The sequence below is a fragment of the Chlorocebus sabaeus genome, chromosome 22, assembly GCF_047675955.1.
Source record: "Chlorocebus sabaeus isolate Y175 chromosome 22, mChlSab1.0.hap1, whole genome shotgun sequence".
Taxonomy (NCBI): domain Eukaryota; kingdom Metazoa; phylum Chordata; class Mammalia; order Primates; family Cercopithecidae; genus Chlorocebus; species Chlorocebus sabaeus.
Window position 1 is genome coordinate 87302511 of NC_132925.1, and position 12637 is coordinate 87315147.

The 12637-nt window shown below is 51.7% G+C and overlaps 1 protein-coding gene across 2 annotated transcripts in view; it reads right to left on the reverse strand.

Annotated features, from left to right (window-relative positions):
• NISCH (nischarin) overlaps positions 1–12637 on the reverse strand; it is a 39299-nt gene that overhangs the window by 12733 nt on the left and 13929 nt on the right. For both annotated transcript variants that reach the window (XM_007984499.3, XM_007984500.3), the window contains exons 4-13: positions 9284–9332; positions 8212–8375; positions 7791–7886; positions 6342–6437; positions 3890–4042; positions 2851–2919; positions 2204–2389; positions 1909–2037; positions 734–847; positions 293–404 (exon numbers count right to left, since the gene is read on the reverse strand). In XM_007984499.3, the coding sequence (XP_007982690.2) occupies positions 293–404; positions 734–847; positions 1909–2037; positions 2204–2389; positions 2851–2919; positions 3890–4042; positions 6342–6437; positions 7791–7886; positions 8212–8375; positions 9284–9332 (1168 nt within the window). The remainder of the gene's footprint in view (positions 1–292; positions 405–733; positions 848–1908; positions 2038–2203; positions 2390–2850; positions 2920–3889; positions 4043–6341; positions 6438–7790; positions 7887–8211; positions 8376–9283; positions 9333–12637) is intronic.

Below are 12637 nucleotides of genomic sequence, written 5' to 3' on the forward strand. Positions count from 1 at the left end.
CTGTTCAGAGGGCAGCCTCAGGGCCTGTCAGATACCCTGCGGTCTCCTAGAGGAGCTGGATGTGGGCATCAGAGCAATCGGGAGTCCTCACCAAGCAAGCAACAGCTGGCATCAGGCCAGGCACCCCTGCCACGTGTCCCCCCGCGAGGACCAGCCTGCAGAAGGCACAGCCCTCCCTGTGTCTGACCCTGTCAGAAACTGGTGCTGGCACCTCTTCCCCAACCCCAGCCCAGCCAGGAGGCCCAGGCAGGGCTGTGTGGCTCCACTAGAAGCAAGATACATACAGGATTACCTTGGTTGGAGAGGATGGGCTGGGGCAGGGAGGCAGATGCGGGAGCCACAGTGGGAGGGGAGCTGCTGGGTCTGATGCAGGGGGCAGCTGAGAGCCGGGAGTCTTCGCCACCCTGAGGACAAGTGCTTGCGTCAGCCCGGGAGAGAAGAGGAAGCACAGAGCTCCCCAAGGCCAGGGGTGTGACAAGAGAGCGCAATGGTTCCCACCAACGGGGTGGTGAAGATGGTCTCGTCCCATTCTTACTGCAGGAACTACCACTGTCCCCAACCCAAAGAGAATACAGAGGCCACGACTTGCCCGAGGTCATGCAGCCAGGGAGGAGTGCAGCTTGGACGTGGCAACTTGGCAGCCCTGAGCAGTCCCATGGCCCAAGCCCCCCGAACTGGCTCCTCTCCCGGCTGGCTCTGCACCACTGCCCTCCCACCTGCCACACAAACCCACCCTCTTCTCTGGGTTGCTCAGTTTGGACTTGACCTCCTTGGCTTTCTGAATTGCTTTCAGCACTTCCACAGTGTCCAGCTCCTTCTCTGTGGTCACTGTGTCATCCAGACAGACCTAGAGCATCCAGAAAGTAGCTATCAGCATGGGGACTAGTGAGCACGGCAGGAGGATGGTAGGGCCCTGCTGAGGAGGGGCATGAGCGCCTGCTGTGGGCCAGGCCATGTGAGGACACCACAGGCTGAGGCAGGCTCAGCCTGCTCGGAGGCGGTTCTCCACCACTCATGGAAGAGACCTGGGAGTGCCTTGGAGGGGTCCAGGGAGGTCCCACATCTGTCTCTGGAGTCCCTCACCAAGAACAGGAGCAGCAAACTCTTGGGCAACTTGAACTAAGTCCCCAGTTAGAGGCGGAAGGCAGACTCTCAAAAGAGCAGTGGGAAAGGGCAGGCCCCACCTGCAAATGCAGGAGGGAGTGGCGGCTGGCAGCCAGTCGGCGGTCGGGTAGGGTGGTTGAATGAGGGAAGGTCCCAAGGGCCTGGACAGGAGCTGACACTCTGTGGCCTGCGAGCTTCCCACGGTCTGGAGCCCAGGAGGGGAAGAGATGGCATCTCGTGGTCTTGTGATTGTGTGGACGAAGGGGCACTTGGGGTCAAAAAGAGGGAGGTGGGACACAAATAGTTCCCAGGGATTTTCTGACCTGGGATTTGGGGAGAACAGAAGGTCCAAGGACCAATCAGAGAAACCGGGGGCCTGCTCCGGGCCCAGGCGATGGGTGAACCTGGTTAAGTGCGTCTGGTCAGCATCGTGGCAGGTGCACAGACACAGCAAGGGGCAGCAGACACCAGGCTGGGCTACACTGACAAAGGCAAACCCTTTGGGTTTACAGTCAGGTACTATGGCCACAAGTTGTCCAGGAGATATGAATATTTTAAGGATCTTATTTCTGACCCTTTCCTAGAATAAACATTGTTATCCCAGACAGGAGGGGCAGGAGATGCAAGGGAGCATTTTCCTGGGGAGATAGTGGACTTCCCAGAACCAGAAAGCCCTCAAGGGACAGGACCTCCTTCTAAAGCAGGCAAGGGTAGAACAATGGACATATATCCCCCTACCGCCCATGCAGACTTGACTGCATCCCGAGGGTCTCCCTGGGCTCTTCTGACTGCGCTGGGGCTCACCTCTGAGGCCCTCTCTCCAAACTGAGCCAGCACCTTGGTCCGGTAGTCGGGGATGATGCTCAGAGGGTTGTTCAGCAGAGACACGTGCTCCAGACACGGGAGGCTACCTATGCTCCGGACCTCCTCCATCTGCAAGGTATGAGTTCCATCCCCTTTGGTCCCTTCTCTTAACACTTCAGCAACACGCCAACACGTTTCATGGTCTCTTTTAAATGAAAGGAATCTTAACATTCTTCTTTAACATGATACACACCAAGGCACAGAAATCCCAAAATCGCGAGGTCCGTGGGCTCACCTGTTCAATCCTGTTGTCCCGGAGATCCAGGTTGACCAGTGAGTAGAGCTTGTGTAGGCCACTCAGACTCTCCAGGAGGTTGCCTGCCAGGTTTAAGGTCTTGATGTTCCCCAGCTTGGTGTGAAGCCCTTCCAAGGAGGAGAGTTTGTTGTAGGACAGGTCCAGATGCACAAGGTTAGACAGGTGCTGCAGCGGTGTGGAGAACAGCGTAAAGTGGCTCAGGTCAAGTCTCCAAAGATAGGGGCCTGACACCAATGGCAGGATGGGCCTTCCAACCCAAACTACCCAGTTCTGCAAGTCACTCTGACAGTTATTTTAGGAAGGGAAGTCCCTCTTCTCTGCCGCACATGCCACAGCACAGTGGCACCCCTGCAGACAGTTGGGGTGGGCATTGAAAACATGGCTGTCCACCTTCGGGACAGAGGTGCATCATCATGCCTGGTTTGTATTTACTCATGCTTCCTAATTCTTTGGAACTAGAGCAACAATCACTCAGTGCATTGCTGGGATCCTAAAGGGAAAACAGCAACCCCTGCCCTTACAACCCCTGGGTATGGCCAAATTCCCAAGGCTGCATCAGTCTCCTGAACTCTCAGAAAGGGGCCTGGGGAGTGTGTGCGGGCAGCACTGGTCTTCAAAGGCACTACCTGCAAATTGTCCACAACCAGCAATCCATTGTGACTCAGGTCCAGGAACTCAATCTTTGGGATCAGTTTCTTGTGAAAGAAAAGAACATCTGATGTTAATGTAGGGGTTGGACCCCAAACATGGTCCCCCACACAGTGGACGGGCACCCCAGGAAGCTTCCTCCTGACCACGGACTCCCACAGGCTGTCCCTGCAGGACCACACCTCCCACTGCCCAGCCAGTAGCACATCCAAAGGCGCACACAGGGCCCCCAGTGCTGGGCACTACTCATTGTTTTCATGGAACACTTGGCTTGTGAAAATGACACACGGCAAGGTCCCAGACAGAGAAGGGAGTCTGTCCTTCTTCAACCCTGCCCACACTCCCTGAGCAGCGCAAACACAGGAATGACACTCTTACTGCCCAAATGCCCTCTGGATGTCATTATTCTATGGGCACATCTGTCATCTAAGGAGTGATTTTTCTGCCCCACTCTTTGGAGGAAATATCATCACTTAGTGTGGTTATAGTTTACCACATTTACATGAAATTCATATGTTTTATTTGGTTCTAAGTACCACCTCACCAATTTTAAATGATCCCATTTTTTTTTTCTTTTGAGACGGAGTCTCACTCTGTCACCCAGGCTGGAATGCAGTGGCACTATCACAGCTTATTGCAACCTCTGCCTCCCGGGCTCAAGTGATTCTCTTGCCTAAGCCTCCCGAAGTAGCTGGGATTACAGGCGCCCGCCACCACGCCCGGCTAATTTTTGTATTTTTAGTAGAGATGGGGTTTCACCATGTTGGTCAGGCTGGTCTTGAACTCCTGACCTCAGGTGATCCTCCCACCTCGGCCTCCCAAAGTGCTGGGATTACAGGCATGAGCCACCGTGCCTGGCCCCCATTGTATAATTAACTTAAAATGGCAGGCAATGCACAGAGCACTAGATATAGGTTAGGTTTTCTGTGGTCCTTCCTGAAAAAGCTGAGTTAAATACTCAAAGTCAGGGTTTGGTGGGGTCAGAGAAACCCCTGGCACCTGCTGCTGAGAGCATACCACAGACTCGTCGATCTCGGAGATGCTGTTGTGGCTCAGGTCAAGCGTGGTCAATGCCTGCCAAGTGGGGATGACGGCAGTCACAGGGCCTTCTAGGGCTGTGCCTTCAGGCTCCCACTCATCAAATTCTGAGGCTTCAGGAACAAGGACTTCCTGCATAAAAACATCTGTTGAGCACCACACTTGGGCCCTCACGCAACACTCACTGGGAACACAGTCACTGCAGAATTTAAGGAAGGGCTGGAGCATATTTAGCATGTGGAAGTAAACTTGCATTAAAGCAGGCCTTTGGTTCCTATGTCTTTAAATGATTGTGAAATCGTTCAAAGCTGAACAATTCACCACATTAACAGCCACTTAAAATAAGTCCTGGTCCTGCTTTAGGAGCAATGCTTTTCAAGCCCAAAGGGCCTTTGCCTTGGTGACCTGGTGATGCCTTTTCTGGCTTTTTCTTTTTTGAGATGGAGTCTCACTCTGTCACCCAGGCTGGAGTGCAGTGGCGCAATCTCAGTTCACTGCCACCTCTGCCTCGCAGGCTCAAGTGATCCTCCTGCCTTAGCCTCCCCAGTAGCTGGGACTAGAGGTGTGTACCACCACGCCTGGCTAATTTTTACATTTTTAACAGAGATAGGGGCTTCACCATGTTGGCCAGGCTGGTCTCAAACTCCTGACTTCAGGTGATCCACCCACCTCAGCCTCCCAAAGTGCTGGGATTACAGGCGTGACCCACAGCACCTAGCCGTTTGTTCTTTGAGACACAGTCTCGTTCTGTTGCCCAGGCTGGAGTGCAGTGGCACCATCATGGCTCACTGCAGCCTCAAACTCGCAGGTGCAAGCAAATCCTCCCACCTCAGCCTCTTGAGTAGCTGGGACTACAGACGCACACCACCTTGCCCAGCTAATTAAAACATTTTTTTTCTGTAGAAACGAGGTCTCCCTACATAGCCCAGACTGGTCTCAAACTCCTGGGCTCAAGTGATCCTCCTGCCTTGGCCTCTCAAAGTGCTGGGATTATAGGTGCCAACCACTGCTACTGGCCAGCCAGCCGTCTTTTCTGGCTTCTCAGAAGCTGAAGGTGAGAATTCACGGTTTCCAGGCAGCTGTGCTTTCCAAGCTGATGATGTGGTCCTCACTGCGGACACCAGGCCTTTAAAACCGTTATTTTACAGGGATAAAGTCAGAAAAATGCTAAGATGACGGGAGTAGCACAGAGCCCAGAGACCATCAAAATGGAGGAAGGCAGGCCTATTTGTTTTGACAAGACCTCTCTTCTCACAATGGGTCACCCTGGGCTCCTTCAGCAAGACAGTGAGAAGTGCTCGGAGAGGGACCAGGTGGCCCAATACACTCTCTGCAAGCCTCAAGAGGAATATTTTTCACCAAATCCTTTTTTTTTTTTTTTAAGAGACAAGGTCTCCCTATGTTGCCCAGGTTGGTCTCCAACTCCTGGACTCAAGGAATCCTCCTGCCTTAGCCTCCTAAAATGCTAGGATTACAGGCATGAGCCACCACACCTGGCCCAAACCTAAGTCTTGATCAGGATCCTTAAGTCATAATATTAGCCACTACATGCCTTTTCTATACCCGGGGAAAGATTTTAACATTAGCAAGATTTAATACATAAAAAGGTAAACAGAAACACACATTCCCAATTTGAATGTTTCTGCTGCTCACATATAAACAACAGGGCCTAGCATTTCCACAACCTCACCTTCTAATCAAGCCATGGAGAAAAAGATACAAATGAAGGCTTAGCCAGGGATTGCTAAAGCTTAGAGGAACAATCTAAGCTTAGTTATCAATCTAATTAATAAAGGTCCTACCACTTGCCACAGCTTAGCAATTTGTTCATTAAAAAACCAATGAAGGCCGGGCGAAGTGGCTCATGCCTGTAATCCCAGCACTTTGGGAGGCTGAGGCTGGCGGATCACTTGAGGTCAGGAGTTCGAGACCAGCCTGGCCAACATGGTAAAACCCTGTCTCTACCAAAAATACAAAACTTAGTGGGGTGTGGTGGTGGGCATCTGTAATCCCAGCTGCTTGGAAGGCTGAGGTAGGAGAATCGCTTGAACCCAGGAGGTAGAGGTTGCAGTGAGCTGAGATCATACCACTGCACTCCAGTCTGGGCCACACAGCGAGACTCTACCTCAAAACAAAAACAAAACAAAACAAAAACACCAATGACATTTTTTATTTTTTTGGGGAAAAAAGCCAAGTTCCTTAAAATGCCCTGTTAACAACATGAACTTTTAATGCAGATGTGAACTAAAGTGTCCCAGGGGCTGTCAAGTGCTCTGAGGCCCCCCATGAGTGTGTGGCTTCCCCACAGAAGGTCCAGCCTCTGAATACTGATAGACATAGCAGTGTCCTCACCCATCCTCAGTGGTGGAGACCACAGCCCAGGACCCTGACCCACAGACATTGCCCCAGGCAGGATATCCGTGAAGCTTACCTTCATCGAGGTTGCTGAGAAGCGGACACTCAGCGTGGCTAAGGTGGGCTTCGATGCGACCAGCCCTCTGATGTGCTTAGCATCACAGTGACTTATCTGGAATGAGGAACAGCTGCATCTCAGAAACAGAATCCTTGCTCCATCAGAAGTCTCCAGATGTAGGTGTTCCCCACCCCCATACAAAAGCACGACGACGGGCAACCCAAATCCTCAGAGACGGGAGGCCACTCAAAACCAAAGTCTCTCTTTTTCCCAATGTCAGTGCTGACCAAACATTCCCTGAAGTATCTAGTAAGAAAGATGCCTGGCCTCTCAGACTCACAATGGACCACAAATTCCATTTCCTCTGTAAGGGCTGCCTGGGGCTTGGCAGGTGAACATAAAGTGTGGGTCATGGAAACTGCTGGGGAGAACAAGCGGCCTCCACAGCACAGTGAGTGGGGTGGGTCTCCCTGTTCACCCAGCCCCCACTCCATGGAACTCAGCTGTCGGGTGGTGAGGAGGGGCAAGCCACAGACCAAAGCACACTCCCTGAGCCACCTGCCCAAGCACACCCACAGACACAGATCCAGAGCCTCAGCCTGCTCAGCAGGGCTGGGTCAGGTTTCCTCTTCACTTCCCTGTCCTCACTCAGCAGCAGGACACACCACAAGTTTCCCGAGACCACTGTAGACAGAATAGCCTAGTGTGCAGCATAGGCTCTGGAAGCAGTCTCAGCTGAATTCAAATCCCAGCTTTCCACTCATTAACTGTGTGGCCCTGGCCAAACTTCCTTATCTGCCCAAGTCTCAGTTTCCCCAACTGTAAAATGGAAATAAAAGTGTCCTCCTCATAGGGCTGCTGGGAAGATTCAATCAAGAAGACAGGGGGCCACAGGGCAGAACACCAAAGCCATGCTCAAAATATTATGCTTTAAAACATTTTTTTGTATCATTACTGACTCTCTTTTCTTTTCAAAAATGCTAAAATTGGCAGTGCAAACCAAGGAGTCCAGCAGGACAAACGCAGAGCGTTTCTTGTGCAGGTGCCCCAGAGGCATCCTCGAAGCTCTTTGCCAACCGGCTTTGGGAAATACAGATTTGTATTTGGCTCTGTTGGACCCTCAGGATGACTTCCCAGGACTTGAACTTGAGGTACACATGCCCCCTGCCTCTATGAGGAGGCCCAGAAGGAGCCAGCTGCTGGTGCTCCACCCTGGCTAACCGCCCCTGCAGCTCACGCCAGGACAGAGGCATGCAGACCAGCCAGGGACAGGAGAGGCCTCTCTTTCTCCGCCTTCAGAGGGCCTGGTCACCTACGCAGAACCTGTCACATACTGCCAAACACAAAAGCACAGCACCTTATGATTAAATCAGGACAACCAACATCACAAACACTTCCTAGCCACAGAGTTGGGAGCAAGAAGATGCTGTGCAGGCCTTCCTGCACTCCGGCAGCGCCGGGCCTTACCTCCACCTGATGCAGGGACTTGAATATTGATAGGTCGAATGGCAGGAGCTGCTCCTGAATGTTGCTGGTCCCAAAAGGTCCTTCTGTGCCAGAAACCTGAGGCCAAAGATAAGGCTTAAATTGGGAACAGCACCGCATACCCATCGGGGAGTGCTGCAGCAGCTGACAAGTTGAAGACAACTTTAACCACTTCTGCCTTCAACAAAGCAGGCTCAGGCCAAGACTTAATTTAATACGACACTGGGTCACGACTGCCCCCTGGTGGCCACCGCCAGAAGCACAGTGCCAAGAATAACCAGGAGGCCTTCCTTCCACCAAGTGTCCCACATGGTCTCCTTCACACAAACTGCCAGCCAGTCCCCCACAGGCTGCACCCCCACCGACTGAGGGGCTCTCCACAGCTGAGCTGCTGCAGCTTTACCTTAAGGTACTTAAGGCGACAGGTGAAGTCAAGGATGTGCCCGAGGTCAGTCTTGGCATCCCCACTGGCGCACGTGGGCTTTCCCTGCTGCAGCTGCTCCGTGACGGCATACAGCTGCAGGGGTCCAATGGCAAAGACCTCACCGGCCCCCAGGAGCTGCTCTCCTGCAAGAGCCATGCCCTGAATGATAAGTGTCCAGCCGCAGCCCCAGCCCTCATGCAGCTGGGATTTCCATATCTTTTCTGTCAACAAGCAGTTGGCAAGCACCCACTGTGTCAAGGCAAAGCCAGGGCCCTGGGCATGCAGGAGCTGCTGCCCTCCTGGGTGCCTGCTAGGCATAGGGCAACCCTAGACATGTGATGACAGAGGAGGGCAGAGCTGTGGGGCTGTGAGGCTGGGGAGCCACTGAGGGAGGAGTGAGGCCAAGTTGAGACCAAAGGCACTGAGCCAGAGTGAGGCTGCCGAGAGAGGCAGCATTCTGGGTGACAGACCTATGCTGCAACCTCTGAAATGCAAACACCCAGGTCAGGCGCAGGCCTATGGTGCCAGCACGGCACAGAGCCTGGGAGCAGGATGGGTTCTGAGCCCAAACACCTGCTGCTTGGTCCTCGCTCCACTCCTCCCAGTCATGTGCCCTCAGGTTGGTGACTGGTCCTCTGACCCTGTATCCTCACCTATACCTGTGGCTCTTGGGGGAAGGCAGTAAGATGTTAACAGGAGGCATTCATCACACATTAGCTACTATAACTGTGCTCTCTGGCAGGGATGGGACCCAGGGTCAGCTTCTATCTGCCATCTGAGCCCTTTCAGGTAAGCACAAACCAGGTGTGAGGGAGCAGCGTGCTACCCACCTTCCAGCACCTACCACAGGGCTTTAGAACAGAGCCCAAGTCTGGGCTGAGCCCCTGACATGGTACTCAAGAGTACTGAGGGACCACAGCTCCTCAGACCTGGCCACCTACAGGGCAGGTAGGTGGGCTCCAGAGTGACTTCCGTGTCATCCTGTGCCTCTGGCCGTCTCATAAAACTACACAACTTATGCCCAGTGTTTCAGGGACCTGTGGCCACATACCTTTCTCAAAGAGCTCTTCAGCCAGTGCTGCAGTGATGCCATTTATCTCCTGCAGAGAACACAAAATTTGCCCTCAGGAAGTCCACCTGCCCCCAGTCCCTGGGATTTGCACATTCCCTGCTATCTACCCCCTCTGTTGTGCCAGTGCCATCTCTCTAGAAAGTTAAATTAAAGAAAGGAGGGCATAAACCTACAATGAAGCAAGAAGCTTAGAAAGGGAAACTCAATATTCTAGTTATATGGATACCTGAAATGTCTCCTCCAAAGCAGAAGGGAAACCAGCCTAATGCTGCGACCCCAGTCCACAGGGCCAAGGGCACTGTAGCCCAGGAGGCCAGCAGAGCTGCATGACGCTAAGGGCTTTTAGGAAGCCAGCAGCTCCCAAAACTGGCTCTGGGTGTTCCTAGGAGAGGGTGTAGCAGACAGAAAAGTCCTGTTTTTTTCTGGAAGAGAGGCTCCTATCACCCTGGTGGGATGAAGGACTGCCCAGAGCTAACCCTCCCCGGGAATGACCATTTCCACTTTCTCTCATGTTTCAAACCTGTCTCAGGAAAAGAGTGAACACTTGCTTTCTTCTTGTGCTCATCCCTTCCAGATTCACAACAGTAACACTCAGTCCCAGGGTCCCAAGAAAGAAGTGGGAAGGATTTCCTTTTTAAATGATGCGATGAAGGAGGCAGAAAAAGGACAAGCCTCCAGTCATACAAACAACACCCCAGATCCTAATTCATACTGGGTCATGGCCTGAGCCACTTAAGGTTCCTGAATCCTCCCAACATCCCACAAGAGGAAAAGAGATAACTGCTTTTTTTTTTTTTTTTTTTTTTTTTTTAAATAGAGACAGGGTTTTTCTCTGTCACTCAGGCTGAGTGCAATGGTATAACCATAGCTCACTGCGGCCTGGAACTCCTGGGCTCAAGTAATCCTCCTGCCTCAACTTCCCAAGTAGCTGGGACTATAGGTGTGCATCAGAATGACTTTTTTTTTTTTTTTTTGATGGAGTCTTGCTCTGTTGCCCAGGCTGGAGTGCAGTGGTGTAATCTCGGCTCACTGCAACCTCTGTCTCCCAGGTGCGAGCCATTCTCCTGTCTCAGCCTCACGAGTAGCTGGGACTACAGGCATGTGCCATGGTGCCCGGCCAATTCTTGTATTTTTAGTAGAGACAGAGTTTCACCATGTTGGCGAGGCTGATCTCAAACTCCTGACCTCAACTGATCTGCCCACCTCAGCCTCCTAAAGTGCTGGGATTACAGGCATGAGTCACTGCCCCCAGCCAACCAACTAATTTTTAAGAAAATATTTTGTAGAGACAGGGTCTCACTATGTTGCCCAGGGTGGTCTTGAACTTTTGACCCCAAGAGATCCTCCCACCTCAGCCTCCCAAATTGTTGGGATTACGGGCGTGAATCACTGCACCCAGTGATGGAAGCTTCTATCTGGAACTCCATTTCACAAATGAACAAACTGAGGTGGACAAGTGCTGATACCCTCAATTTTACATGGCTAAAAACCAGCAAAGCCACACTCAAGTCCTTGGCCTTGGGCCTCTGCATATACAACCAGTTGCCTCAGCACTTCAGTGTAATAACTGTGGGGTTGGCAGTGCCCCCCAAGGCCCTCAGCGTCCCACCCCCACATCCCATAGGTAAGAATTTTAACTCATCGACAGATGGCAGCCAACAGGCCTTTTCGTAAACAGCTCCAGATGGAGGCTGCGTAATCTTCATAACTCACAGGAACATTGGGAACATCGCTTTCACCCGGACAAGCAATTCACGTGTTTACGGGATTCTAAAGACACAGGAGACAGAGTGTCCTTTTCCTGTTTTTCTCTTGTGTTGTTTGTCTCTCTTATCTTTTATACACTGTGGCCATTTTAATGGTGGTTTATATGTTGTAAACATTTCCTCCCAGTCTGCGTATACCTTCTATCTTTGTTCATGGTTCTTTTTCTGACAGAGATTTTTCATTTTTACATTGTTTAACCTCTATTTTTTTTTTATCCTTCATGACTTCTTGGGCCTCTTCTCTCACTCCACAATTATAAAAAATTCTAATTTTCATTCGGTCCTTTATGGACTCTTTAAAAAAAATGTGTTTATTCATTTAATCTGCTTGAAACTCAGCTTATTTACAGCATGAGAAGAACTCCTTGCTGTACCCCCTGGACAAAAAGCAAAGGGAGCAAAACGAGCACACGGAGCCTCAGCTTTAAGGGAGCGGCAGGGTGCACAGCCGAATGGAAAAGGGCAAGGAGAGGGGCGCAGCAGGCGCGGAGCAGGACAGGGCTCCGGCTGGAAGTGAGGACGGAGGTGATGGGTGTGCTCTGAAGTTTAACTTCAGTCTCTTGCAACCACATAAGCTAAATGACATTTTCCTTGGCAGCTGTGAAGAACTGAAGATTAGGAAGAGCCTGGAGTGATCCAAAGGCTTGTTTCTCCACGGATGGTTTTGAGAACCACGCCCCATCTACAGATCTGCACTTCGCAATCCTCCCTGCTATCAGATCGCCTGGAGCTGAGCAGGTTCCATCCAGGGGCTGCCAATCTCTGCCCACCTCAATTCCTCAAGAATAGCTCCAGGGCCTCGCAGGACACAAGGCTCTTACAGTTATCTCAGGGTAAAGGGTTCCGCACAATCAGTACTGAATGACCCTCACTTTCAACAGCACACTTCTTTTTTTTTGAGACGGAGTCTCGCTCTGTCTCCCAGGCTGGAGTGCAATAGCATGATCTTGGCTCACTGCACCCTCCACCTCCTGGGTTCAAGCGATTCTCCTGCCTCAGCCTCCTGAGTAGCTGGATCACAGGCCTGCGCCACCACACCTGGCAAATTTTTGTATTTTTAGTAGAGATGGGGTTTCACCATTTTGGCCAGGCTGGTCTCAAACTCCTGACCTCAAGTGATCGGCCCGCCTTGGCCTCCCAAAGTGTTGGGATTACAGGCGTGAGCCACCACGCTCAGCCAATGGCACATTTCTTCAGGTAGCTGGTGTCAGCTCAGAAAGAACACAGAGAAAACAATCACCCTGGGCTAGGCATGTAGTCCCAGCTACTTGGGAGGCTGAGGCAGAAGGATCGCTTGAGCCCCTAAGTTCAGAGTCGAGCCTGGGCAACACAGCAAGATCCTGTCTCTCAAAAAGAAAAATGAAATCACCCTGGATGCCAGCCCCTCTAAGGGGACAGGGCTGGAATTTCTGGAACACACAGAAAGTTGAGAAAACAAAAGGGCCACCGGCTGCTACTAAGCAAAGAGAAAGCTTTCACTTTGAAGGAATCTCAAAAGCAATCTGTGTAACAATTTTGCTGTTTAGGGCACAGGAAGTGCTGCCAACACTTTCTACTTGGTTTTCCA